The 27,799-nt window shown below is 39.6% G+C and overlaps 2 protein-coding genes across 5 annotated transcripts; one reads left to right on the top strand and one right to left on the bottom strand.

Annotated features, from left to right (window-relative positions):
• The first annotated feature begins 1,289 nt into the window (after positions 1-1,289).
• Positions 1,290-4,093, top strand: cox4i2 (cytochrome c oxidase subunit 4I2). Of its 3 annotated transcripts, none has more exons than XM_079478620.1 (5): positions 1,290-1,466; positions 2,476-2,575; positions 2,719-2,883; positions 3,053-3,184; positions 3,595-4,093. In XM_079478620.1, exons 2-5 carry the CDS (start codon positions 2,476-2,478, stop codon positions 3,726-3,728), a joined length of 531 nt encoding a protein of 176 aa, XP_079334746.1. In that variant the 5' UTR covers positions 1,290-1,466; the 3' UTR covers positions 3,729-4,093. The 3 variants fall into 3 exon arrangements, with proteins under 3 accessions (XP_079334746.1, XP_079334748.1, XP_079334747.1); XM_079478622.1 differs by having other exon boundaries at positions 1,314-1,387; XM_079478621.1 differs by having other exon boundaries at positions 1,338-1,466; positions 2,400-2,575.
• bcl2l1 (BCL2 like 1) lies at positions 3,993-27,697 on the bottom strand. 2 transcript variants are annotated; one of them, XM_079478618.1, is made up of 3 exons: positions 27,547-27,697; positions 24,472-25,187; positions 3,993-6,983 (listed from the first exon to the last, which is right to left on the bottom strand). In XM_079478618.1, exons 2-3 carry the CDS (start codon positions 25,051-25,053, stop codon positions 6,840-6,842), a joined length of 726 nt encoding a protein of 241 aa, XP_079334744.1. In that variant the 5' UTR covers positions 25,054-25,187; positions 27,547-27,697; the 3' UTR covers positions 3,993-6,839. The 2 variants fall into 2 exon arrangements, with proteins under 2 accessions (XP_079334744.1, XP_079334745.1); XM_079478619.1 differs by lacking the exon at positions 27,547-27,697 and adding an exon at positions 26,571-26,875.
• Positions 27,698-27,799: the final 102 nt, after the last annotated feature.

The following is a 27,799-nucleotide window of genomic DNA, read 5'->3' as shown; positions in this document are numbered from 1 at the left end:
CTGTAGAAATTACAGACCTGCAGCTGGGACTCTGTGAGGGGTAATACTGTCATCTACAGGCTCATGTAGGTTTCACAACTGACCATACAGCATAGGTGAGAAGAGCTGTCACGATTCTATTTAAATCCATCTTTGTGATGTTTTTAAACATGATCACAAGTATTACATTTGTAATCCTTACTTAAGAACTTCTGTCCGCAAAAAGTGACAGTTTTAGTTTGGGTGGCATCTAGAGAGAACTGTCCCAACTTGTTATGCATATTTGCTCCTGAAAGAAGCAAGAAGTGACTGTGATATTGTGGGAGTTGTCATATGTGCATGGTAGCTCTGTGTCTGATAACGTTAAGTTGTATACAAATGCCTTTGGGAAGAGATGTACATTGATCAGGAACAATCAAGTTTATGTGTGAATGGCAAAGATTGGGTACGTTGCACTCACAATAGAAGGCATTTGGGTATCATAAGAATTGTGAAAATGCTCATATTTCTGTGAATGAATTAATTATTTCATGCAAAACATAAGCTGTGTAGTTGTCAAAATTCAAATTTATCTCTTTTAACATGGAATATTTTGAAGGCACTGACTGTGTCACAATAAAAATATGGTTCAAAAGTCATGACAACTGCTGCTATTATTAAGACACAAGTCGACGGTTGTGCATGCATTTTTTAACATTATTTAAAAAGTCTTCAAAACAAGGAAACCACTTAATGTTAACTTAAGTTTTTCCTATTTACTGATTGATACTGTATGTAAATAATGCAACAGTCTGTACCATCCATCAATATTTTTAGGCATTTGGCTGAAATGTTTCACAACCCTTTTAAACTTATTTGACCCTGGAGACACTATCCTTTATTATCTCTCTTTAAAGCAGTGGTGACCGTTGGCTGGCTGTTAATCAGACAGGCTCACTGCCAGAGTTATAAAGCAGACCAGTTAAGGTTGCATTAGGCTAAACCCAGATCTGAACTGGATGTGATCCAGATTAACTCCAATTCTCTCTCTTTCCAATCCCCCTTTTCCCATATCTTCTTCTGTGCTATGTTCCTCAGGGTCTCCACTTCCTGTGTTCTCTGAAAGCTGACAATTTCCTTTTTTTGCATTAATAGCTAAATGTGAGAAAGAAAAAAAGCATAAAAGGCAAGCACAAAGTATGTTTGACATGTTGTGTTAAACCTCAGTTCAACCCCAGTCCGGTCACATGATTTTCTCAGATTGTTTACTTGTACTGGCACAGCCTCTCACGGTTCAAATGCTTACTAAACCCAACACTCCCACCATCTTTCTCCTTCATTTCTCCTCCCACCCCAGTGTCCCTATGGTCAGTTTAACTGTCTGTGTGTGCCAGCAGCCAAGCAGTGACGTACACATAAAGCGAAGCAAGTACGCACAATTTCTTGGGTTATTTATCGTTTTTTTGTGAGCAGTTCTGTCATCCTAACCGTTTCTTCTCTGGAAAACTGTAAGTACTTTGAGGGAACGTTCAAGAAGCATGAGTAGGACTCACAAGCAGACTGAAAAGAAAAGAAACAGAAGAGCAGAAAACTGAATATGTGCACTTTCAAAGTGTTTTAACTGTGCATGGGTGTTTTTAAAACTGCACTTTCAAAGTGTTTTTTTAACTGTGCATGGGTGTTTTTAAAACTGAATATGTGCACTTTTAGAGTATTTTAACTGTGCATGGGTGTTTTTAAAGATGGTATGTATTAAAGACATGTTCTGATATTTTTGCATAACAATGCCAACTTTTGACAGCTTTAGGAACCGATGAGCAACAGATGAGATTGAAACTTTTTTTCCGTATAGTCATAAAACAATGCTTATTGTCTTCTTCAAATCGTAACTAAACAAACAGCTTGATATATAATGTATGGAGCTATAGACATATCAATGTAGATTTACAAATAAAAAATGTTAATAGAATGTTATCAGTTGTTTATTTGTTTTAGGGTTTATGAGCTTGTAAATTATTGCGAACATTGGCCTTTTGCCAGCTTCGTCCATTTTATTTATAAAAACTTCCCCCACATCTGCACACAGAAAGTTTAAACTCTGCACAAATGAATGAACATTCTTTTTTTATATTAACATCACAACACACTTTGATTTTGCTTTGTGACTATTAAAGTTGTTAGAATGTTGTATTATAAGCGTGTGCTTTTTGTGAGGCTCCAAAGTAGCTGTGTGAAAGTAGACTTGCTCCAGTTAACAGCAAAAGATGATTATATAAGCAGACTGATCAAGCTGGGATTTGGACAAAAGTACTATAAAAGTCTATACAACTAGAACTACTGCATTTAAAATTAATGTCACCTATTAACGTTGCCTTTAAGATCACAGAGGTTTGCTATGATGTAGCAACTGTAAAAATGCAAGTATGACATTTGTTTTTCAGGCATTTAATCTACCAGACAGGTGCTGTTGTCTTCCAGAGGGTTGTGAGTGTATTTTATTTTTCTTTTGTAATTTAGATGCTGCGTTTGACTGCTGGTCGTGTAGGGGAGCTTTTGTCTAGACGGACAGTGGCTGCATTCAGCTCTTGTAGTGTCAGGATGGCCAGCCACGGTCATGGTAATTTTAAATATCATCCAAATGTGTATGCTTCATTTTTCACGATCAAATAAAATACCAGTAAAATACCTCAAAAGTATATCAAATTTAGTTACTAAGTGTATTTGTTTACGGCTTGACCATGTTTCTGACTTCTCTCTCAGATGTGGCTGAGCAGACAGATATGTCTCTGCCGATGTACTGGGACCGTCTGGACACCCCTCTGCCAGACAAACCATACCGCGAGACCCTCAGTGCTACAGACAAGAGCCTGAAGCAGAAGGAGAAAGGACCGTGGAACAACCTCTCGAAAGAAGAGAAACTTGAATGTTGGTATTTTTTTGTGCCAGGGTTTTTATCACTTACCTAAACTTCAAAATTATAGTGTACATTTGAGTGGGATGAAAATTCTGGCAAAGAGTAGAATTATAGTTCCCACATTGTTTAAAAGATACATGTTTGTAATCTTTATTTAGTCACTGTGGCATTCATTTGCAGTGTACAGGATGTCGTTTAACATGACATACGCAGAGATGAAGAGACCATCCAGTGAGTGGAAAACCGTGTTCGGTGGAATTTTCTTCTTCATTGGGCTCACTGGTCTGATTGTCCTCTGGCAGAGATTTTATGGTAAGAACATGTAGTATATATTTAGTTTAAATGTTTTAAGATTAAGCACATTCTTTGGTCAGAATAAAGGTTTTGGCCATAACAATAGGCCTACAAAATGTATACCTTACTTAAAAACTATGTTCCCAGTAAGTCATGTTAACATGTTTTTCCATTAACTAATCAAAACAATTTTACTAATTTCAACCTCATTTTATAATATATTTGAAATGCAACTAGATTTAAAAGTTGGTTTAGTGCAATTCTAATTAAAGTGACTTGTAAAGCCAATTTGATTTAGCTAATTTTAAAAGCTTATCAAATTTATGGCATATATTGAACAAGTTTTTAGGTTGAAATGTTGAAAATCTTTTTACAGTGCATGGTACTATAAATGTTCTCTACAGTCAATTTCCACATACGTTTCTTAGTATATCCCCCTCGTCCACGTACCCTTGATGATGAGTGGCAGTCCATGCAGGTGAAGAGGATGCTGGACATGCGGGTGAACCCTGTGGAAGGTTTCTCAGCTCAGTGGGACTACGAGAAGGGCCAGTGGAAATAGATGAAGTCAATGTAGCTCCGAGCGTCATATGTCAAAGCCGCATGTCTTATCTGCCAATCACATTAGGCAGTCTTCATATGTTATGATGATGTATGCCCTTCAAACGACTATTTGAAAGTTACCCATTAGGAACCATGTAAATACAATTTGATTTGACCAGAGAAACAACTGTTACAAGGTTGACTGATTAAAGAAGCTTAATATATGTGTATTTTTGATTTGCCAAGAATAGAAAACACAAAATGACCACAAGATTAAAAGCTCTGATTTCAAATGGGTCTTTATTTAAATGATATCAGACAATTAAAAAAACTCCTAAGACAAACAATCAAGGGGTGAAGCAATTTAAATAAAACCAAAACCTTAAAAAAATAGTTTCTTTTTCGTCCTTGAATTTTAGGTTAAGATGGCTAGGTACAAACACAATGAACAACAAAAATACACTTCCAAGAAAATTATGATGAGTTTAAGGCCATAGGAACAATATGCATTTACATCAAATGTCATAAATAAAAATTTGAAATCAAATGCCTTAAATATTTTACTAAGCTATGATGACCTAGACTATTTGTCATTTAAGTTAACTAGTTTACATAGTGTCTTGCCAATGCTGGTACACTTCACTCTTAAGCATATTGTTAAACTCGTAGAGTAAACACACTGCATCTCTTTCTCTCTCTCACTCAATCAGTCACACGCACGCACACACAGACACACAGCAACATGACATACATGGACTAATCATGCAAGCAGCAAAGGTTTATAACACGGAATGTATTCTGTGAAATCAGTGTCTACAGAGCAGCAAAAGTGTAAATGAATTCGCTGAGACTCAACTATAATTTTTACATTGTCATTCAAACACTTCACTTGCAAATTAGAAAATGAAAAAAGATAAACCTCACTGGATTTTTCCACGGTTTACAATTTAAACAAAGTCAACATGAAATCGCTACCAATTTAATTCCCAACTAAACGATGTTCAATAAAACCAGGGTTTGAACATTTCAGAATTTAATTAAAAAAAAAAAAACATTCTGTCTGTTATGAAGTGCAACAAAACATTTGCACTAAAAATCAAAGAACCCATATTTAATGTAGATCGTGTCGATTTTGATGCCAAGTTGACTTTACAACAATTTCACGTTAGTATCAGGGTCTATTCATCTATACTCCGAGTATCTCAGACCTGTCTAATGCTTAATAAACCACATAGCAATACGACAGACACGTCTTTTCTAGGTTAGGTCTCAAAGGACGTCACGTTTTGGATCGGTATCTTTTGACTGACACACCAAAAGATCTCAGCTCCCCCAAGGGACCACCAGTTGGAGTTGAAGTCTGAAAATACACCTGTACCACCATTCCCTTCATCACATCGGTTTGAATTAACCTGCTTGTCAATCATTATTAACTGCAACAAGCGAGGAATATTTGACTTGACGCGCTATTTGAATTAATAATGGGTTTAAGCCTACAGATCGTTTCTCCTGATCTCTGAAATTGGAGCAGCAGGTGCTCTGACAATAAAATGACAGGAGCATTGAGGAGACAGAAAGGTGCTCGAAAATGAGAGACAGGAGAAACCAACAAGTGAGTTTAGAAGTCATTAAGAATTCCATATTTCTGAAAATAAAAATAATTTGAGCATTTTCAATCAATAAACCAATCTTGCTTTATAACTATTACCACTTAATGGTGCAAAAATTAGGGTTTTAAATACTAATGTATCCAGCAAATCCATGTTATCTGACCAAAGATTTGTCTATGGGTGGGTGTTCAGAAAACATCATTGACACAGAAGGTCAATCCCAATGCATTAAAAACAACTAGGATAAGTGACTTTTAGGATACCATGAATTGAGGGGGATTATGGCTTTGCTCTAAATAGTCCAATGTACTAGCACACACACAAATACGTATCAAACCTCGCTTATCTATTAACAATGTAAGCTATAAACACTAGATCAGTATTCCCAGCACAAATTTAGCCATTTGTCACTCTCCAATTCTCAAGACCATACAAGAAACCAGGTGTTCTTGTGGCAACATGGTTTAATCAAATTTCTTAATGCGTTACTTACACTTTCTGTGCACATAACACAATGAAATGGCAGCCATAGATATAGAAGTGATAACTTCTCATTCCTTGCATATCCATATCCTCTATGTTCTAGTTATAACAATCCTGAAGATATAAAGGAGTTATGTGTGATACCACAGTTGAATCTTATTAAGGTTTAATAATCCATCATTAAAGGGCAACAAGCATACAGAACATTCTCTCAAATCAAAACAGAAAATAGAAGATAAAGCTGTTGGTCCTACTGTTTATACAGGTACACACACAATTTATGCGCAGCTTGGATGTTAAAAGTAACAGAGTAATGAAATAAAAGGGGAAGGACTTCGATGTTTTATCCGATCTGCCTTCTAATGGTAGAGATCATAGATTTGAATCCTCCTTCACAGAGGAAGCATGAACTGCCGTGCAGTGAAGGGCCCAAACGTGCCTCTCTGTTTATCTCTTGTACATCAGACAGGTAACGTGATAACACAGAGATGTCAGTGCTGATTTAATGACTGAATACTTCAGTTCAGATTCAACTTCCAGCTTTCATTGGGTAATTCAAGAATCAACAATAAGCTTAAATTACACTTAAAGTAAATGTCTGTTTCCTTGCTAGTTGCCAATCTCTTTAAAAATGAGAGAATAATTAGCATACTTGAAAGTCTGACAATAAAGCTGAAAATAATTATTTATTAAAAAAAATAATTACATTGATACACACAGAACAAATGTTTGGTCAATGTTTTTCTCATTTCGTTAAATGGGTGGAAGGATGTGGCTTTGCCTTTTCGCAGCCCAGCATCCTCCTGCAGTCTTGGTCATGTGACGTGACATCACATCACAGGTGAACTTCACATGGTCAAAAGGAAACAGTGAGATGCGGGGTGTAAACATGAAATTTCTTGGCAATCAATAGGGAAACAAAATAATCCGAAAGGTTTCGTTGAATTTTTTAAAACTGAATTTTAAAGTTCCTTCATATTACTTGGAGGTCTTAATAAAGCGGTGGGTGATTTTGGATATTCAGTTATCCTTTTTCCTCACAGGCGTTTCTGTACAATCAGTGAACCCACCACAACCCCAGTGAGCAAGGTCACTCCCGCTAAGAACCACTTCTTGAAGCTTTCCTGTGACCTTCTGCTGTCTGCCGCTGCATCCTTCCCGAAGATCTCTGCAAAGCGTTCCTGCAAATAAACAAACAACATATGACAGTCAATTGCAAATTTCCCCCCAAATCAACAGGGAAAATGTAAGTCTTTTTAGGATAGTGGTTCTCAACAGGAAAGTTGGGGTTTAGGGGTGGCGTTGGCCTACAAGGGGGCCCCAGGTGACCTTTAAAGGGGGCTCAAGATGACTAGTATTCTAAAATGAGACAAAATGAGCACGATAACACATTAAGCACACAAAGATATTTCTTATTATTAAGGTTAAGCTCTTAAATAATTTATTGGAGAGAAATTTTTAGAATTTATGAGTGAGAGGGCTCAAAACAGTGGGGGCTTTGGACTCAAAACGGTTGGGAACCCCTGTTTAAGGCCCATTAAGACTCATTATAATTATCCTTTTTTATTACAAATAATCATCTAATTTAGACATTTTAGTTTTTATAAATTCCCATTATTCTCAATAGCGAATCTTATTACTGTAATACAGACATTTCAACTTCCATAATGCATTGATCCTGCTAATTGTAACACTACATTTGCCTTTAAGCATGAAATCATAAGATTTTGAGTTGAAATATGACTCAGACAAGTATGTGGAATATTCTAGAGCTATTACAAACATTATGACAAGCCATTGATACAGAAGAGGAAAATATGACCATGCCCAACCATCCAATCACATTATTTCCTAAAACTAACCGATAGGTCATTTCAGCCAATTGCCCAACTCTATCCTTGTCCTTCCCCCACAGTCCTACCATTAAGCCCGCCCCTATTTGAGACAAGTTTGTGTGTGATAATGCATTATTCATTCTTTAACCACAAGGTGGCAAGATTTACCTTGTCTGTTTCAAATACTCCCTCATTTCTCAGCATGCTTTCACCCCCGTTTCACTTGAAAGGGGATTTCAGGCTTTATAATGTAACCCGTTTCCTCGGGGAGCACACATAAAGTGGAGCACACCAATTGCCAATGAAAGGCAAAATAACTCTGCAGTGCCTTATCACTGCAAAAAACAAATATAGCTAAAACATGTTAATTTGGAAACAAGCGATTTTCTGTTGGCTATCGACTGCAGATATGGAGTTACTGCCATTACTGACACCACATTTCTGATCCAGGCATTAAAGCAATGTAACAAACATGTCAAAATATTCAGTGTATGCAGGCGATTACAAAACAGACTAAAAGTCTCGGGACACACACATGGTCAAACACACACAGCCCCTGTTTTCCACTTAAGAACTCTGATGTCATCTTTTAGTCCTTCCCTTTGCCCTAGTTATCTATAAAATCTGATGAATTTAACATGTTCACTGTCGCAACAATTACCAGTCACTGGAAGGCAGGGTTTCTCCTCAGAATGAAACAAAAGATGCCACAGTGTCTTCACAGACAGCAAGAACTATCTATGCAATGACTTGGCCAAGGCTCCGTGTTTGTGCAAGCTTATGTAAACTTACCAAAAAACTGTTTGTACACATAACTGCGCAAACAGAATTAGGTAAAAATAAATTTCACCCAAATCACACAATTATGACACAATTTCAACAAAGCTTGAGGGGTGGAGTCACTAATGCGACAGTGAAATCCGATAACAAGCTAAATTAAAACGTCAAATATTAAAAGTTGTAAAGTCGTTTGAAGGCACAAAGACGCCTCACCTGAAATGTAGGTGGATAAGGAAACAAGGACTAAAAAAGGTGAAGTAACGTGAGAAATGGCACTAGTTGCACATTAAGAGTGAGATCATAGGAATGCGTCACATGTGTAACCACACGGCAACTCCTGTCACACATACACGGTAACTGATGCAAATGAGAGTTAATTCATCGGAAATGAATGTGTGAGTCTGAGGGACGGGTGATGGGAGTGGCACAGGCTGATAAAAGACATGCGGTTCCAGAGCAGAGGAGTTATCATGAGCAATGACGCAGCATGTGACATCACTAGCCAAGCTTTTAACTCGCTGTCACTTGCATATTGTAAAACTGCACTTGTGCAAAAGATGTGCCCATAAATGCTCAAAGTGAAAAACATATGTACACAAATATAGTACATTCAATTATTATTGATGTTAGGACTGATTTGTTAGAAGGAAATACAAGCGGGTGCGAGGGTGTGATGATGTGTTAAAAATATGTCTCAATCTCCTATAAAGTGATAGTTTACCTAAATAAAAGTATGTCATCATTAACTCAACCTAGTGTCATACCATACCTGTATATTTATAAGTATATATATAAGAATGTTAGCAATTTTCAGTTGTGGAACATCAATGACTACCACAGTAGGACATATTAAATAGTAGTCAAAGGTGCCCTGGAACTGTTTGTTTTCTTAAATTCTTACATTTTGTGTTCAACAAAATGATACAACATGGTAGTAGATGATGTCCTAGACCTGAATATTGCGAACAATCCTACACATATTTTCTTTGTGTTTCACAGAACAAAGACAACAACCCCAGGGGGAGTAAATGATAGAAATAAAATGTTTTGGTGATCTAGCCCTTTCAATGCATCACTTTTTTTCATTCACTTTATCGGCCACTTGGCCGAACTCGTATTACGTAGATCTCAAAGTAAATATAACTTCACTCGTTCACTTCCTAAGTCACATGTACGTCAACGTCAGGTTGTTTGAACACGCCCTGTGCTGACCTCATTGTGAACGGAGAACAGAGAGGGTGTGCTTCAGTCAATACATGACTTTAGAGGAATTTACATCTTCTATATAAACATGAGCGACCTATGAAGGAATGCTAATATTTATGATAGCCGAGCCCTGCCTAACATGCAAGCTTTGTTAAAGAACATCTCTGAGAAAAAGGCGGGTGGAATGTTCAGTGCTATGACAGCAATGTTTCTTAGTCAGCCCTAAATTGCAAACTTGTTAAGACATGCCTTAAAAGGTATGGAGATTGTGTAACAAGGAGTATCCGTTTTATGTAGTGTGTGAAAAGCCAGTACAGGTGGATCCATTTATAGAGGTTTGGCTTAAATTTGAGCATATATTTCTTCTATAATGATTAAGCTGAAAAAACGATGTTCAACCGTCACGAACAGGCAATCCGGTTTAATCATTTCTAAATATAATGTCATACATGTTATTAAAAGACACATTTATATTTAAATTGTCCAAAGCAACGGTCTTAGATGATTATGATTAGCTGCATCCGGGTCACTGTGTTGTATTAGTTTTGAGAGGTTGTTATCTGGGAATAATGCTGCTACCGCTCCATAATAATAGTGCACCTTAAAAACCCCCTGCAATTCCCTTGTGAACCACCAGGGGTTCGCAAACCCCATTTGGAAATCTAGTCATAAATAATCCAGCACCCATTTGAGTGTTAAAAAACTAAATTATGAACTATTTTGATTAGTAACATTATTTGTAAAATGATCTATAGTCATTGTGATTACTCCGTTACCATAACTTATTTTGTCTACAATAACGGGTAGTGAAAAATTAGCTCAATTTGTCAAACAACTATTCTTTTTATACAGCTGCTGTTATGTCATAGTAGCATGCTGGTCACATGACAATGAAAACATGTATACTGTTTTAATGGTCTGTACAGCATCTACAGTAATTCCTTATGTATGGTCACAAAATGTTTGCGGAATGTTCATGCATTCCGACTTCTATAAAAAATTAAATGTGCCGTCTTCTCATGCTTGACATCGTCATACGACCAACTAGTTTTTTGACAAGTTGACCAAGTAATTCTGTGCTCGATACACTCCCCCAGCTGTAGTATAGGTTTCGGAAAGTTTTTACGAACATAAAATTCCCTTACATAACTTTTCTTAGTCCCTTATTGGACAATATTCCCGGAAAAGCAAGCCCACTCGTCAACCCGCCAGAGAGAGAAGAAAGAGCACGCCCATGCGTCAACCAGGGAGAGCGGGACAAGGAGCATTCGCACGCGTCAACCAGCTGGAGCAAGAGAGAGAGCACTGTGTTCGCGAAGTTCAGCTGTTTGTTTGTTCACTGCATTTCAGTGAGGAATGTTATATAAACGGTGGATATAACGCTGGATTTGGAGATCGTTTGAAACTGAAAGATGGAGGGAGAGCCATACGTCTGCCTTTTGTTGGCAATGGGTACGCACGTGCTTTAGTTACGCATCCCCCCCAATGCGTGCAGGACGTCATATGTTTTAGCAAATAATCGTACAGCTGTATCGTTTACAAGTGTGATCAAACTAAAGACTACAGATATTTGAAGGGTGCGATACTAAGTACTCAAGATTAACATGAGATATGCAGAAACTCTCTTGAGTTAAGGCCACATTAATTTAACATACAATACATGAGCTTTTCGATCCTATACCCACCAAACAGGTAGCGCACATGCCCTGACATGTCGAACAATACAGCCAAACACACTTCATCATGTCTGACTATATTCTTTACTTGTGTTCTTAACAGCTCTCCACCCAATGTGACTCTATATTTTACAACTACACCTTAAAAGACTTACACCTACAGAACTGATGATCCACAGTAGGTGCGACTGAGTGAATAAGAAAGCATGTGTACATAAGCTATCTGTCATGAAAACCTGATTTTACTGGCCCCAAACACCGGCGAGGTTGTGTGAAATCTCCCAAGAGATACTGGCTGCTAGGCAGCGCCGACTGCCTGGCGTTTTCCACAGCCCTATCAGAACAAAGAGCACATACAAACCTGGAGAGTGAAACCAGGTGCAAGGTGTCTGCGTTTTGTTAGTTACCACAGGCTAATATCCAAATAGAGGCCACTAAAGGGACCGATTTGGTTTCTGAAAGAGGTACAGAGCAGGAGAGGCACTGAAGGGGTATTAAACCTGGCAGAGATGATGAAGGGGGCAAAATTGCAAAGTCATTCTCATCACGTTGCTGCGGTTACAATACAGCTACTGAGCTACTTGGTTCACATCGGTGTATTACATCAAGTAGAGCTTGATGTAAGACAGAGAATGAAAATAAAGAAGAGATGGGGATGTTGTGAAAGTGTCACACAGAGACTTCAGTTTGGTTGAGTCAGAGATCCCGGTTTCTCCTCTGTTACACCATCCTGACCCCTTACCCTTACCATGGTGTTTGCTTAGCCAATGACATGCTTTCCGGAACGGCTTGTTCTGTTTACATCCACATGATTGATGATGCAGTCACTTAGAACATAATGCGTTTCATACAAAACCGTGCAAGGCCGTTCTTCTGAACTGTAACCGGAGGACGATGGGTTTCGCTGTCCATCACCCTTCATACCTATACCTGTGAAACTGCCTTTTCTTGTTTGGCTGACCAATGATAATTCTCCCTGAGACAATTGCTTTTCTAAAACCTAGTGAGCTGCCTACAAAGGCATTTTAAGTCATCGTAGGAGAGCTCTCAATGTGAAGACTGTTTCTACAGATAAGCATTTTTAATTATGCTGCATAACACCGTATCCTAACCAGACACATTATTAAAGGCATCTTTTTCATGTTAGCTAGCACTACAGAAATGTGTATTTGGATGCACGTGAACAAGAAATCCCATGGAGCAAATAAAGCCAAGAAAGTGGTGGCAAACAAAATGTTGACTACAAATGAAAATGTTTCATCAAGTACTGAAAAGCATAGTTAACCAAGTAATTTCGTTAACTTAAAGCTGCAGTCCATAACTTATATTGGTTCAAAATAAATCTAAATCAGTTATTGCGCATATACATAAAAACAGTTTGCAGTCAGTTCACCATCCTATAATTTGCAGCAGTTAGCTTATAATAACGATTTATTAATTAATAAAAATATGATATAAATGTATTAATTAGTCGTTGTGTACAATTGAATGTAAAATGCCAGGCTGACATAATTTGATTTTAAACGATGTAAATATTAGTATTTCAAATTTTCTAACCTGTATTTTTGTTTATATCAGAGATAGCAATATATAGAAAAGTTACAGATTTAAATCAAATCCTCAACACAAAGTATAAGCAACAGTAAAAGCGATTCTTAGCAACTGAGTAGTTGACTAATAAATGTGACCATGTTTTATGGCAAAAATTTTGATAGCATTTCATTTTTATTCTTGGGCAATTCAGTGAAAATGTCACCATACCATGAAAAAAAATTACGTTGCCAAAGGTTTTACAATACTAGCAGCACTGATATCAACATTTGGTGGTACCAATAGCCATGTGAGGTTTTGTTTGTTTTATTTTTAATGCACGATTTTTCATTGTCATGTAAGTGCCATTTTCAGGATTGTCACACCCATATAACGGCACATATTCCGTATAAACGTCCATATGAAAATTAAAATAAAGTAACAATTTTATGTTCTATAAAGAGCCATCCCTACTCCATTTATTGGGTATTATTGCTTCAGGTTTTTTGTCTCTCAAAAACCGTCCTTTTTTGTCACATCCATAATGTAAGATTATATCCCTTTTTTAAATAGAAAACTTGTGCACAGACTGATATTTCTCTGATGTTTAAACTCAATCAACCAGGGTTTAGTAAAATAGAAACCATATGATACATGGTCACCTTTAATACTGAGCCAAATATACCACAAATAAAAGCTCTCAACCTGGAGACCAAAAAGATATGGACAGCCTGAGGCTGGCAACCAAACAAAGCAGCTGAGTTCCCTTCAGATAAGAGCAAGGGAATGTTAAGGAGAACATGGAATGGAATGTCTTACAAGAACAGAATAGGCCCTGAGGCCACTATAAAACGCATCAAGCCTGAATGGTGAGACAAGAAGAAACCGGTGAGATACTTCAGTGAACTTCACCGGCTCACAGCACAACAATTATAACCAGTCCGGAAGGGCAGGATTTCCTCACAATCGCAGGAATGTGGACACTGTCATGCCTGTGTGGAAAATCAGCTGATATGGAGCAAGCTTTGAGAGAGTGTTTTTTTTAACTGTGCACCACATCACGTAAAGAACAGGCCTGCTTTCTTGCTCAATAATCTCTGCTGAGTCACTCCGCTTGCAGCTGAAACTATAAATTTCTGATCTGTGATGGTCAGGATGGTGGAAACTGAGAGGGGATAGAAAATAGGCAAATTACTGAAGCAAAATAAATCCAGTAAATCTTCACAAGACAAGACAGGTGACAGACATGTTTGCTCTAAAATTACACGTGTTGCAGAACAAACTGGATGTCAATAGGCTTTATGCAAAACGCTCAGAAACAAGAAAACGGGTCCCCAGGTAGCAAACAGACGTTGGGCCAACGTCAATATTGGTTGGTTACGTTGGCCCAACCTATCTGACAGAAATACAACGTTGGGCCAACGTTGGTATGGTCAGCTGCAATTGCCCACCACTTCCCTCAAATTATATATATACCCAGGTAGCAAACAGACGTTGGCCCAACGTTTGTTGTTGTGTTGGGCCAACGTTGGGTGCTGACGTTGGCCCAACGTAATTTTGTCCGTTGGGCCAACCATGTTATTGGACGGCCAGCAGACCTTCTGCCAACCTAAAAAATACCTTGCCAACCTTCTGCCAATTTAAAAACCACTAAAACAACGTTGGGCCAACGTCAGCACCCAACATTGGCCCAACACACCATTTTAAGATTGTGATATGGCCTATTCATTGTTGAATTGCATTAAAAAAGAACAACAGACAAACTGAATTGGTTATAAAAATGAAATTTATTGGTAACAAAAAAACAGCAGAAAAAATGCAAAGCAAAGTAAAACAAAGTCAAAGAAATCAACAAGGAACCAAATATATATATATATATATATATATATATATAAAATTATTAAAATAAGTATAATTATTAAATTATTAAAATAACCATTGGTTGTTATTATCTTAGCAGATAATTTTCTTTTGATGTGTGTTGTTGTTGTTAAATAAAAAACCATAGTAGCTAAACTTTTACTATAATAAAACCATTTTTATAATTTTTATAAAGGTCTGTCCATTTAGAACAAAATGTGCATTTATGTAGAAATAATTGAACACACCCCCGGATGAAGATCTAAAAAGCTATGCTTTAAAAGCACAATATTTCTGTTTATTTTAATACAATTTAATGTTAAACAAGTTCTACCATCTTTATTGTTTTTAACATGTTGTCTTTTGTTATGTGTTATTAGTCATGTTCGACTTCATGATGACGTCAACGTATCGCGAGAGCGAGTCGAGAACTTACGCGTACAGATCTAATTTCGTATCGCTCTCGCGATACATTGACGTCATCATCCTGTCAGTGCCGCATAAAGCCACACACACACGTATCTGTGGGCGCGCGCGCGCCTCCGTCCTCGTGAGTTCAGAGTCAGATGTTTACCTCAGACGAGTTTCCGTTTCTGTTGTAAATTCTGAGGTAAGTTTTCATTAATTCCTGGTTAAGTTCACAGTAATGTTCATTTTGTTGTTAGTAATTCGATATGACTAAAATATTATAAACTTTAATGTTGACTGTTGGTGTAATCTGGCGGTTTGACTGAGCTTGTGACGCAACTGAGCTAATGTAGTTCATATCTTTTATTTGTCTTTATTTTCTTGACAGATGTAATGTTCATTTTGTTGTTAGTAATTCGATATGACTAAAATATAAACTTTAATGTTCACAGTAATGTTCATTTTGTTGTTGGTAATTCGATATGACTAAAATATTATAAACAGAGGTGCACTTCATCTTTACACTGCATTAAGATGTATAAAACATTTGCTACCCCAATATGGTGAATTTCTTGCAAAAAACCTTTGGGTTGTGTAATTAAAATAGAACGACACATCTTAAATCTTCTAAAAAGTTGTTTGTATGTTTGTTGTTTTTACAGGAGTATATGCTGCTGCTTCTCCTCCTCCGCTCCGTCTTCATCATCAAATAGCTTCAAATCTGCAAAGTTTTTTTGGCCTTCTTCCGCATTTTCTTTGCCGCCTTTTCTGTCACTTTGGTTCCTTGTTGATTTCTTTGACTTTGTTTTACTTTGCTTTGCATTTTTTCTGCTGTTTTTTTGTTACCAATAAATTTCATTTTTATAACCAATTCAGTTTGTCTGTGGTTCTTTTTTAATGCAATTCAACAATGAATAGGCCATATCACAATTTTAAAATGGTGTGTTGGGCCAACATTGGGTGCTGACGTTGGCCCAACGTAATTTTGTCTCTTGGCCCAACGTTGGCCCAATGTTGTTTTAGTGGTTTTTAAGTTGGCAGAAGGTTGGCAAGGTATTTTTTAGGTTGGCAGAAGGTCTGCTGGCCGTCCAATAACATGGTTGGCCCAACGGACAAAATTACGTTGGGCCAACGTCAACACCCAACGTTGGCCCAACACAACAACAAACGTTGGGCCAACGTTTGTTTGCTACCTGGGTCTCATTGCAGGTTTGGGTCTTTTGTTTGCGCTTTGTTACATACTGTATCTCACAGAAGTGAGTACGCCACTAACATTTTTGTTAATATTTTATTATATCTTTCCATGTGACAACACTGAATAAATTACACTTTGCTACAATGTAAAGTAGTGAGTGTACAGCTTGTATAACAGTGTAAATTTGCTGTCCCGTCAAAATAACTCAACACACAGCCATTCATATCTGAACCACTGGCAACAAAAGTGAGTACACCCTTAAGTGAAAATGTCCAAATTGGGCCCAATTAGTAACTGTCCCTCCCCGGTGTCATGTGATTCGATAGTGTTACAAGGTCTCAGGTGTGAATGGGGAGCAGGTGTGTTAAATTAGATGTTATCACTCTCACTCTCTCATACTGGTCATTGGAAGTTCAACATGGCACCTCATGGTAAAGAACACTATGAGGATCTGAAAAAAATGCATTGTTGCTCTACATAAAGATGGCCTAGGCTATAAGGGTCTGCTTGGCTGTCATCACAGAAAGAAGCCTCTTTTAAAGATGATGCACAAGAAAGCCTGCAAAACAGTTTGCTGAAGACAAGCAGACTATGGAAATGGATTACTGGAACATGATGAGAACAAGACCAAATTATTTGGTTCAGGTGGGGTCAAGCGTGTCTAGCGCCAACCAGGTGAGGGGTACAAAGACAAGTGTGTCTTGCCTATAGTCAAGCACGGTGGTGGGAGTGTCATGGTCTGGGGCTGCAAGAGTGCTGCCGACACTGGGGAGCTACAGTTCATTGAGGGAACAATGAATGCCAACATGTACTGTGACATACTGAAGCAGAGCATGATCCCTCCCTTCGGCGACTGGACCGCAGGACAGTATTCCAACTTGATAACGACCCCAAACACACCTCCAGGACGACCACTGCCTAGGTACTTGCCAAGCATGTCTCCAGACCTAAACCCTATTGAGCATCTGTGGGGCATCCTCAAACAGAAGATGGAGCGTACGGTCTCTAACATCCACCAAGAGGGTTCATGAACTCCATGCCCAAGAGGGTTAATAATGGTGGCCACACTAAATACTGACACTTTTGGAATTTGGAAATTTTCACTTTTACTACTCACTTTTGTTGCCAGCAGTTTAGACAATGAATGGCTATTTGTTGAGTTATCGTATTCAGTTGGCTCACTGAAGATTATTCTATTTGTCTTTTACATCAGCAGATTGAGAAGGATGTTCATCAGCATGAAAGACCTCAGTGAGCACACAGCAGAACTGGGACATACTATTATAATGTTTTATCTTTACAGATCAACTATGTACTGACATTGAGCATAACAACGCACTTGCTCGTAAAGGCATTTTTTAAATCCCCAGTATCTAATTTTCCAGATTACATCAACTTCGTCTTTTTCCTGAAATATCATTAGTGTTTAATTATGCAATCCTGGTGGAAGGTGATGACATGTCCAAACACCAAAAGGTCGTAAACTACACGCCTCTCAAATTTAGCTGACAATTACCGCAACTGCTGTGAAAGAGGCTCCACTAAACCCTTGGCCCAAATGAAATTTAGCCCACCTAGCATCCAATCAGATTACGGCATGCAAAGTAATCCGATAGGCACATCTCCTTGTTTTATTTTAGGCCATATCTGGGGGATCTGTCTGCTGGAGGTGTGCTTTGTGCTCACTTTGGCTATGCGGACGTTTGTGTGTATTGTAAATGAATTAAAGAGGAGATTAATGAGTCAGGAGATAGGGGCTCAGACTCCAATCTGTTCCATATCTCACTGGGGAGGCGTCACCATCAGATCTCATTCTGTCAAACAAACCCAGTGAGCACACAGCTGGGTATCCCACAAACACAGACCCTGCACTAGGGCTGCACAATTTCAGGAAAATATCACCTTGAGATTATTGAGGTAAAAATTGCGATGTGCGATTGCGATAAACTGGGTATAATGAGACAACTTGGTTGATATCAAGGAAAATGCACACACAGATAACTGAAAATGCTGAATTTTATTTCTCAACTGAGATATACAGTTCAAACTAGCAACAAGAACTAGAATTGCAGTTGAAGTTTTCAAATTAAAATAAAATGTTTCTTTAATATAATCGCAACATTTTGCCGTCATGCAATCGCATAGCCTGACATCGCGGTTGCGATATGGTTCATCGTGCAGCACTACCCTGCACAGATTATAGATAGACATGTAGACCCAAGCCATCACGAAGATGCATAACACAGATCGCGCCAGATTTATCAGACACTGTCATAAAACAAGCTCATACAGTCTCGGGAGATATTTGTCAGGAAAACAGACTGCATGACATGCATATTGGATGACCTAAAGTGTATGAGCACACTATCCATGCCAACATGCAAGTCCAGACATGGTATGGAGCCAAGATAGTCATAGCTATAATTGAGCTACAGCAGGTTCGTGCTTATTTAAAAAAAATAATTTCAATAAATAATTATAACACACTGACTGCAATGGCTCTCTTTTTCATGACTGTGAATACACCATCTGATGTGACCTCGGATTGCTCTCCATAATCTGATATCAACTACACGTGATGGAGAGGGGGTTTACAGAACATGGAGGAAAAGGGATGAACAGAGTGGACAGAGAGAGAGAATTGTTCATGACCCGATTTCCAGTGTAAGCCCGCTCTGTCTGATCACAGCAGTGCATTCAATACGCATACCGAAACAATCTGATCTCACTGCCCCCACCACTCTTAATCTGGCATGATTTGGGCATCAGTTTAAGCTTTCATTCTGAGTCAGCTAAACCTGAGTTAGTCACCCCTGAAACGCTGCGGTGAGCTTTGCTCTCCAATGACTATGACTTCATCTAAAAAGTACAGACATGTTTACTCGGAAACATTCACAATTAGGGCCTGTCCTAGATGGTGCATTTTATGTCTATTTGCGGTCTTGCGATGACCATTAATTACACGCACGGAAAACTGTAGGTGTTCCATTCGTCATTTCAGGATTTAGAAGGGTGCCTTTGTGGTCACCATGCAACTCTAACACCATGCAACTAATGCACAGTGATCTACTAAGCAATCTATGCGGCATTACGTTGACAAAGTGTGGCATCAATGCAAGACAGGAGGGGGCAGCATTTGGAAATTAGAATTTGATTTTTTAAAGTCAGTTTATTGCCACCTGAATCAGAATGTAATTGGTGCCATCTTGGCAACAAATTCAAAGGTGATTTGAATCTTTGAATTTGGCTCTTCTTTGAATTTTTTCTTGAAAAGAAGGACTTCCGACGTAACTGCTGCTTACTGCTTGTTGTGACCACAGTTCAAAGCTAGAAGCGCTTCGAATTTGTTTTGAAGTGAAATTGCAATGCAAACGCAGCTGTGTGAGAGCACAAAGCACACTTTTAAGCCACAATTCGGTCAGATGAACAATGAGCTTAATGTTATCCACTCCTCTGTGAGACAATAACAATGGCTCAGATAGCAAGTGATTTCAGTGGGCCGGTGGTCTTTATTATTGGAAGCTTACTGCAGCGTGGTTTTATGATTCTGGATAATCTCGGCTAAAGTACACTAGGAAAACCGAGCATGTTGCTCTTCCACACAAATGACTTAACACTCGCAAAGTGTGTCTCAGACGCATCTCAGAAACGTACGAGCAAACAATCCCCAAAAATATGTCTTTCAGATGTAAATGCAGACATCAAGTAGACGTCTCCCAGATGTATGTGTGCTATTAGAGCACGCTCCAACGTGTGGTACATATTCAATGATCAGAATGTAAAACATGTATGTTGGTGGTTACACAATGTAGTTGTCATGCTTTGTCATATTTACGTTTATTTCTCTAAAGCGACTGAAAGTGCATTCAAATCATACATTTGATCTGTATAAAGAACCTCTGTGATGCTAACACCATGCTCTTCCATATGAGCTGCAGTTTTAAAATGCATTTTAATTACTTCAAATAGGTTCAACTTAAAGCATTATTATATTGTAGTGCTCTGCTCTATACACCCCCACCGCTCCAACCCTCTCACGGAATGCTCAATTTCCTCCCGTGATCTGGCTAAATGGATCAGGCCAAGCTTTCTTGAAGGTAAGCCCCCCTTCATCTCTCCCCCTGTCTGTGACATAAGAGCTGTGCAAGGCCGTAGTATTAGTCCTTCAAATCCACCTTCCCCCAGCCACCACCCCCACTCCTTTTCTCTCTCTTTCTCTTGCTGGAAAGGAGGATGCTGGAGGAGCCTGGAAGAGAGCTCACACCATCTGTTAACTGCCATTTTCACTCTTGTCAGCAACAAACAAACAGCAAATTAACACACACACACAATAAATGGATGTGTGTGGTTAAAAATACAAAGCTCAACAAACCAAAATAAAAGTAGACTCTTTTTTTAAATTATGTTTAGCTCTGGCAGCCCCATATCTCATCTGTTATGAGGGCAGAGGTCAGGGTGAACTATGACCTTGAGAATAATAATGGGAGAGCATGTGCGGCGCCACTCGCAACTGCGACAAATAAACATTACTGACTGATGTATCACAACGTAAAGAGATATATCATCTTTCTTAGTGTGCGATGGATGGAGTGGCTCACTTTGTGCTCGACAGCATCACATCAGGATTGTATGCACTACTGCTGTCATTGTGTGTTTACAGCCAAGTGCCTCACCTGGATGCTGCAGGCTGTTTGTATGTGTGTAAGCGCAGGTTCTTTGTTTAAGGTAATCACATGCTCTGCGTGTGCTATAATCTCATATACCATCGCAAATGAAAGTCGTGTGTAAAAATGCATGAAGTAGAAATTGCATTTTGAAATGCGACATGCATCCAAACACACTAATTGGCGATTCCACGCTGATGAACACTGGCAAACATACGTGACTCCAACCCAGACACAATTGACCAGGAGCACAAAAGCAGCCGTATAGTCTCATGCGACGTTCGCAGAGAGGGCGGTGCCGATGTATCGGAGCTTGACGAATGGTTGCGGGAGGTGTTGTGGAGAAGCGTGTCGCAAACACGTCTTGCCATCACGACTGGCAGACCGATTGGAGAGACAGATGACCAGTACAGTGAAGGGATGATGGATGGACGGCAAACACAGAACGGATGCAACGGCATGAAGGGGTGAACGGGGGCAATAACGTGGTGACGCAGGCATGTTGTTGCATGTCTGATCTGCAACACGTCCATCCACGTGAGACTGAAGGAAAGGCGGGGGAGACTGAATGAAAGAGAAAAACAGATAATCAAAAGAAAGGGTAGAGACGATAAAAGGATGGATGAACAGAAACTAAAAGCGATGAAGGAAGGGTAATGGAGAGGAGGAGGGTGGACCCATGGGCGTTTCATGTGCAAACACGATAGACAATGAGACGCATGTGTACGTATGACAAACGCGTGTGTATTGTATCTGCATTAGTATACGTTTGATGGAACTGCAGCGTGACCGCTGAAGACATAATGAAATAACTAATGTAAATGTGTAAAAAGTGATTAAAATGCGACAAAGGCGAGACTGTGCATGCGTGAGTACATTACTGCATCAGTGTGTTGACCGGGGTGTTCATAAGTCAATGTTCTACTTAGGAGCAGAGTAATGCTTTCCTAAAAGAACTGGACTTGACACGGTGCTAATGAGGGTTTCTAAGGAACAACTCATACATAAACACAAACCGTGAACAAAGCAGGTGTAGTAAGAGTGAAGTCCCCACCCCACGCCCGCTGGCATCCCTATTTTGCCTGCCTACAAGTTATTGCACCTAAACTCTCACCGACCTAAAATAATAAATCTCATACTAGCCTAAAAGAACAAAGGCAGTTACCCAGAGCACATTCACATATAATTTAACCCTAATTGGTAATATCCCAACCCCCTCCAGCACTGGACTCCTCTAGTGCAATGGCAAATTTAACAATGAAAATACTATCACACACATACACTTTCACATCTGTTATTCTTTCCCTGAATCTCAAAGTCCTTTCAATTTCTGTCACCTTGACTCAATTTATGCTCAATCCATTACTTTCCGAGGTATAACCACTTATCAAACAATCAATGTATTCTGGGCATTTTTATAGTATCAGAGTATCAGTTTACACTCTATCACCCATACAGATCTCGCCCGGAGCAGAAGAGAGACGTGCAGGTATTGCCATACACCTGCAACATGCAGCTGCCAACGACTTTCACTGCATAATTGTGCGCACAGAACGGGAACGAGACAAAAGCGTGGTCGAAAAGTGTGCCTGTGGGAGGAGAAAGCAGACACGCACGCACACAAAAGTCCCAAAAATTAGTGCGAGACGTAAGCGAAAGTAAATGGGCATACCACATTTTGATTTGGATTTTTTTGTATTCCACTCAAAGAAAAGTTATTAAGGTTTAGAATGACAAGTAAGAGCAAATAGGGGCGGATTTCTAAAATGTCCCTGTAAATCCCCAACATGAATCAGAAGAATCAATGTGTGAACTCACACTATCATTTTGCCCCTATTCTGTTCGACCGTGAAAATTGAGAATGCACGTGTGCATATGCGTTTCCCCTGCTCGCAGATAAGCTGCACTGGCCTGTTTGAGGTTGAGCTTCCGTAAGTGTTGAAGTTTGGCTGGCAGACTGAATGCGAGTGGGATGAAGAGGGTTGAGTGGGTGTGTGCAGAAAGGCGGCCTACATTCATTGATAGCATGTAACACATGCATGTCTGCCTTTGTATGTCAGACACACAGACCTCATTTTCCTTCCCTATTGAGGAAGTGACATCAAGAGCGCATCCTGCAACTTCTGCTTAAAAGTGAACCAAAAACACAGCTGGGTGTTAAACTTCAGGATGTGAAGCCGCAAGCCTTCATTCATTTTTAGTGTGTGTACTGCCATTCAGCACTTTAAACTCATTGTAATACACTGACTGGCATGTCCTTCTTTCCCCAATACTTGGCAAAAATCCTGTAACTTCCTTTATAATTTGGTTAAGTCCATTCTATTTGGTGATGTCAGCGGCACAGAAGTTACACACTTCACCTTTAAAGGAATAGTTTACTCATTTACTTCTATTGTATGGGCACTAAACCAATCCAAGTGAATGGATGCCATCACTGTTCGGTTAACAAAATTCTTCAAAATAGATTTTGTGTTTGCAAAAGAAAGAAAGTCATACAGGTTTGAAATGACAATAGGGTGAGTAAATGATGACAGAATTTTCATTTTTGGGTGAACTATTACAAAGTTTCAAAGGTCAGGTTATAGCACCGTGTTCACTTTCGCTTAACAAAGACACATCACAAGACACGAGAAAGGAACATTAAGGCTGGAAAAAGTGTTGACTAGAACAAAACGTGCAAGACTTTGCAAAATGATGTGGTTTAGTAAACTTGAACAAAACCAGATCAGAGAGAGGGCTTTTTCTCCACGTCAAAAACAGCAGTGCTAACAATGACCTTAGACAATGACATCCATATCTCACTGACCACCCAATCAGATCGCAGCCCTGTTCACAAAGGAAAAGAGCTGACTTGGACAGGGCATTTCCATTACTGCCGCTTACAGAAAGCAGAAAACCATCACAAAGGTTTCTCACATGACTTTACTTACGCTTGCCTTTCATCTGCCGGACAGCTGATCAAAGGAAAAAACTAATGGAAAACAATAAAAAAAACCTGAGGAAAGCAAACTGTACATTCCCCTCTATTTTAGTCTTTAGAGTTTTAATTTACAAAAAAAGCTGATGAAGATCAATAATCAGCTGACCAGCAGTTGTGCCTATGTTATCTTGTCTCTCATTTATTTCCCCTCCACAGAGTTAGAGTATCTCCACCCAAGCCCAAGAGAAGGTAGATAATAAAAACAGCCCACATCTGGACCCAAGAGATCCAGTGGTTTGCCCATGCAAAATACACGCACAATAAATTGCAACAGAACTTAATAACATCCACTTAGAACTTTTCCTGAAATGCAAGTAAAACCTTGTAAGTAAAAGTAAACCTTTGTTTAACAAAGACAGGAACTGTGCGTGAAAATCTGTGTTGCTCCACCCCACCTGCGTTTAATCTATATTGCATTGTTTCGCAATTCAAAGCGCGGTTTCACAGACTACATATTTTTGAGAATAGACTGGATAAGAAAAAAAAGCTGCAGTAGAAAACAAAAAAGAAAAGACAAAAGTGTCATTGCACTCACCCATCCTCCTTGACTCTGGATCCAGGGCTGAATGTGGTTGTCTAGGTAGACTGTCATCCATTCTGCGATGCGCCCCACTAACGGGCTCATTTCCTTCTCCACGCACTCGACACACAGAGCCCCTCCGAAAGCAAACAGACCCACGATGCGGCCCCAGTTCACTCCGTCGCGGAACACCTCATCCATCACACTTTCGAAGCTCTGGTACGCTGTGGCGGGCGTGATGTGAAGCTGCGTGGAGAGATCACTGAATGCTCTGGAATAACGCAATTCGAACTCGTTGGCAGAATCCCGTAGCGCCTCCTTCACCGCCTTCAGACCCCCGGTTCCGTTTGTCTGATGTTGGGGGGATGCTGTGGGGGATCTTGGTGGGGTACCAGTGGAACTGGCACTCGTTCCATTCAGGGAGCCATTAACCAGGTTCGTCGTTCCTGACGCCCCATCCCCGTTTTCTTCAGCTGCCTGCCCCCCTTCAGTCCGATTTGTGTCTTCTGTGAGTCCAATGTGGTTGCAGGGGTAGTTCCTCTGCGAGAGTTTGTGTTTAATAAAAAATACCACCAGTTCTCGGTTATAGTAAGACATATTTCACGTTGTCGCTCGTTGTTTTCCGTCGTCTGGTTACAGCTTCTACTTGCTCGTTCTTAGAACACAGTGCACACCCTCGCGTCCCTCTCAGGCTTCTGCCGACGCTCAGGGATGGTGCAATGGCTCATGCCCTGTAGTAAGACAACAGTGCGATGAATTGATCCGTAAACATGCAATCATTTTCACAAACAGGGAGAGGAGGGGGTCAGGGTGAAACTTTGGAAGGGGTTAAGGGGCACAAAAAATAAACAGCTTTTTCACCCTCTAAAGCCCTCTTAATTGAGTGGCTTGATCAAAAGAACAGATGGTAGGCTCTCATCACCTACCTCCTATGAAAAACACAGACAATTTTGCCTCTTCCTGTGGAAAGGCAACGTATACTTTGACCTTGACATGAGTGAATTTTAAACAGCAGGGGACATGAGCAGCCATCGTGGCTGGAATAATGATTCCCTCATTTAAACAAATCTGGATATAACGGACTGGAATTATTATGATGGCCAGTCACAGACAAAACATGCCACAGTGATTTGTAGTATTATCCATCACGAGAACGCCTTTAAATCGTTTTGAACTCTTGCATCACCTGTTTACTTCTAAATAAATGGTATTCGGTCAAACAAACAGAAAAAATAGTAAAGCAATTTATATCTATAATTAAACCGTCATATTCTGCATGAATTCGATAAACATTCCACAATTAGTCTTTAATTTCTGATTATACGGATATATATATATATGTTCAAATCTGTTAAACAACATGCTTAACAAACTAACATTATACACTTTCTCTTTAATATTAAATCATCAGACGTTTTAGGCTAAATCGTTTACGCATTACATTATGTGATACCTCGTGGGAAGGGCGCGCGCACGTTGGGACACGCTAGTTCCCAGGAAACACTGGATCAGCCAAACACGTGCTGACAACAACGACGCACTGAGCGAAACACATGGCCATTGCAAAGCTGCTCTGATCGTAACGAACGAGGTATACAAAAATGTAATATACACGTTTGAATGATTGAACTTTCGCTTTCAGTACTTTAAATCATTCATAAATATTTTCTGACGTGACGCACATTTTTTCTCTACATTACAAGGCATATTTGTTTCTTACATAATGCAATACGTTGTTATGCTAACAGTCAGGCTTGAATAAGAGAAGAAACATTGCCTTCGCTGATGAAAAAATTGCGAATTCGTGGTATTTCTACGGTGTGTTTACGAACATAACGTCAATTCAGTGCACACACAACGTTACGTTCCCGCAGACACAACCGCTTGGGGTGTGAAATACAGACAAAGATATCCAACGTGTTTATCTGAGTAACGTCAAGAAACAACACTTAAACTCAATCAACAAACTCTAGATAGCTTGCGACATAAACAGCATTCAATCTTTTTTCATGTTAGATATTAACCAAAACAAAGTCTAGTCATAGAAAATCTTTACTGTATCTGACATTATCGTGTTTGTGACAGAACGAAGAGTAAAAGAGCATTCATCTTACCATAACGCAATGTGCTTACTCTTATCGTAGATTAAGTCAACCAAGCAAAAAGGTCCGAAGGCGCGTCAATTACGTGTGTAAATGCTGGTTATAGTGCAAAGGTTGTGATCAAACAAAATCAAGCAAACACCGCGGTAGATCAAAAGTAATACTGTGGCTATAATGAACAAACCAGCAAGGTCTAGTTATTTCTCTTCAAAGCAGACCTCCCCTCCCTGTGATAGGACATTCACACTCCTATATGGCATGACGCCCGCTGTCTACCCACGCCATTACGTAATAAAAGACTCCATTCTGTAGGGCCCAACGCAGCGGCCGAGCGGAAACAAGCAGTCACTTCTGTAAAGCGACCGCAGTCGACGCACACCCGAAGAAACACGATCACGCTTAACGTCAGTGAAAACCAAACACGGAGAAACCAAATCATCGAGCAAAATGATTCGCAAAACTCTCCATTACTCCGAACTTGGAAGTAAAGAGAGCTTTCCAAATATCGCCTCGTACGTGCCGTAGATAAGCGGCATAACGTTACGCGAGACACTAGCAGATATATAATTTTGACATTTGTTATCGCTGTGACGTTATATGTAACTTTAATCTCTCAATGTCTGTGCTGATTCGCATACAAATGCATGCCGTACTAATGTCCGCTGAATGTCTGTATTAACTGGCGAATAAACGCAACATATTGAATGCATTTGCGCTTTATAAACGTAACGTTGCCGCAGTCGCAAGATCAGCCAGCACGCAAATTAATAACAAGCTCCGTACAATTTATGATTCTTGCTAGGCAACGTTACATTTCCCGTAAAAGCCAGACCAACTACGTCAAATTTTCCTCCATTCGGCTAGCTAGCAGTGTAGCTAGCGTCATGGAAGATGGCTCTTCAGGGAACGACTAAATCAATTGAAAGCAAAATGCGGATGAAAAGATAACGTTTCCGATGAACCCTCCACGCGGACCTTCGGTACTTACTCGGACAGTTGAAAAGGCAAAGTCCTGATCTCCCGCATGATCGATTTCGACGCGTTTATCCTCTACCAGTCTGCAGTCACTGTGGAGCCGCTGTCAGCAGTGTGCATTCAGCAGCACAGGCTACAAGCGCTGAGTTCCGCCCCTTACAGCTGCTCTCAAAACCAAGGGCCTATTCATTTATTACTGCACAGACATCAGATGTGCGTGGAAGTATGTGAAATAATCTATACTGAACTATTAATTCCGTTGGTCA

The sequence above is a fragment of the Barbatula barbatula genome, assembly GCF_947034865.1.
Source record: "Barbatula barbatula genome assembly, chromosome: 17".
Classification (NCBI taxonomy): domain Eukaryota; kingdom Metazoa; phylum Chordata; class Actinopteri; order Cypriniformes; family Nemacheilidae; genus Barbatula; species Barbatula barbatula.
Note: the sequence above shows the minus strand (reverse complement) of the source record. Positions and strands in the feature narration are given on the sequence as shown.

Bases quoted from the DNA above. Each gene is read 5' to 3' on its own strand.
- bcl2l1 (XM_079478618.1), bottom strand. From the start codon at position 25,053: ATGTCTTACTATAACCGAGAACTGGTGGTATTTTTTATTAAACACAAA. The intron at 6,984-24,471 runs GTGAGTGCAATG...GTTTATTTGCAG, and splicing joins TCCAGAGTCAAGGAGGATGG to GAACGCTTTGCAGAGATCTT.
- cox4i2 (XM_079478620.1), top strand. From the start codon at position 2,476: ATGCTGCGTTTGACTGCTGGTCGTGTAGGGGAGCTTTTGTCTAGACGG. The intron at 2,576-2,718 runs GTAATTTTAAAT...CTTCTCTCTCAG, and splicing joins GATGGCCAGCCACGGTCATG to ATGTGGCTGAGCAGACAGAT. The intron at 2,884-3,052 runs GTTGGTATTTTT...ATTCATTTGCAG, and splicing joins GAAAGAAGAGAAACTTGAAT to TGTACAGGATGTCGTTTAAC.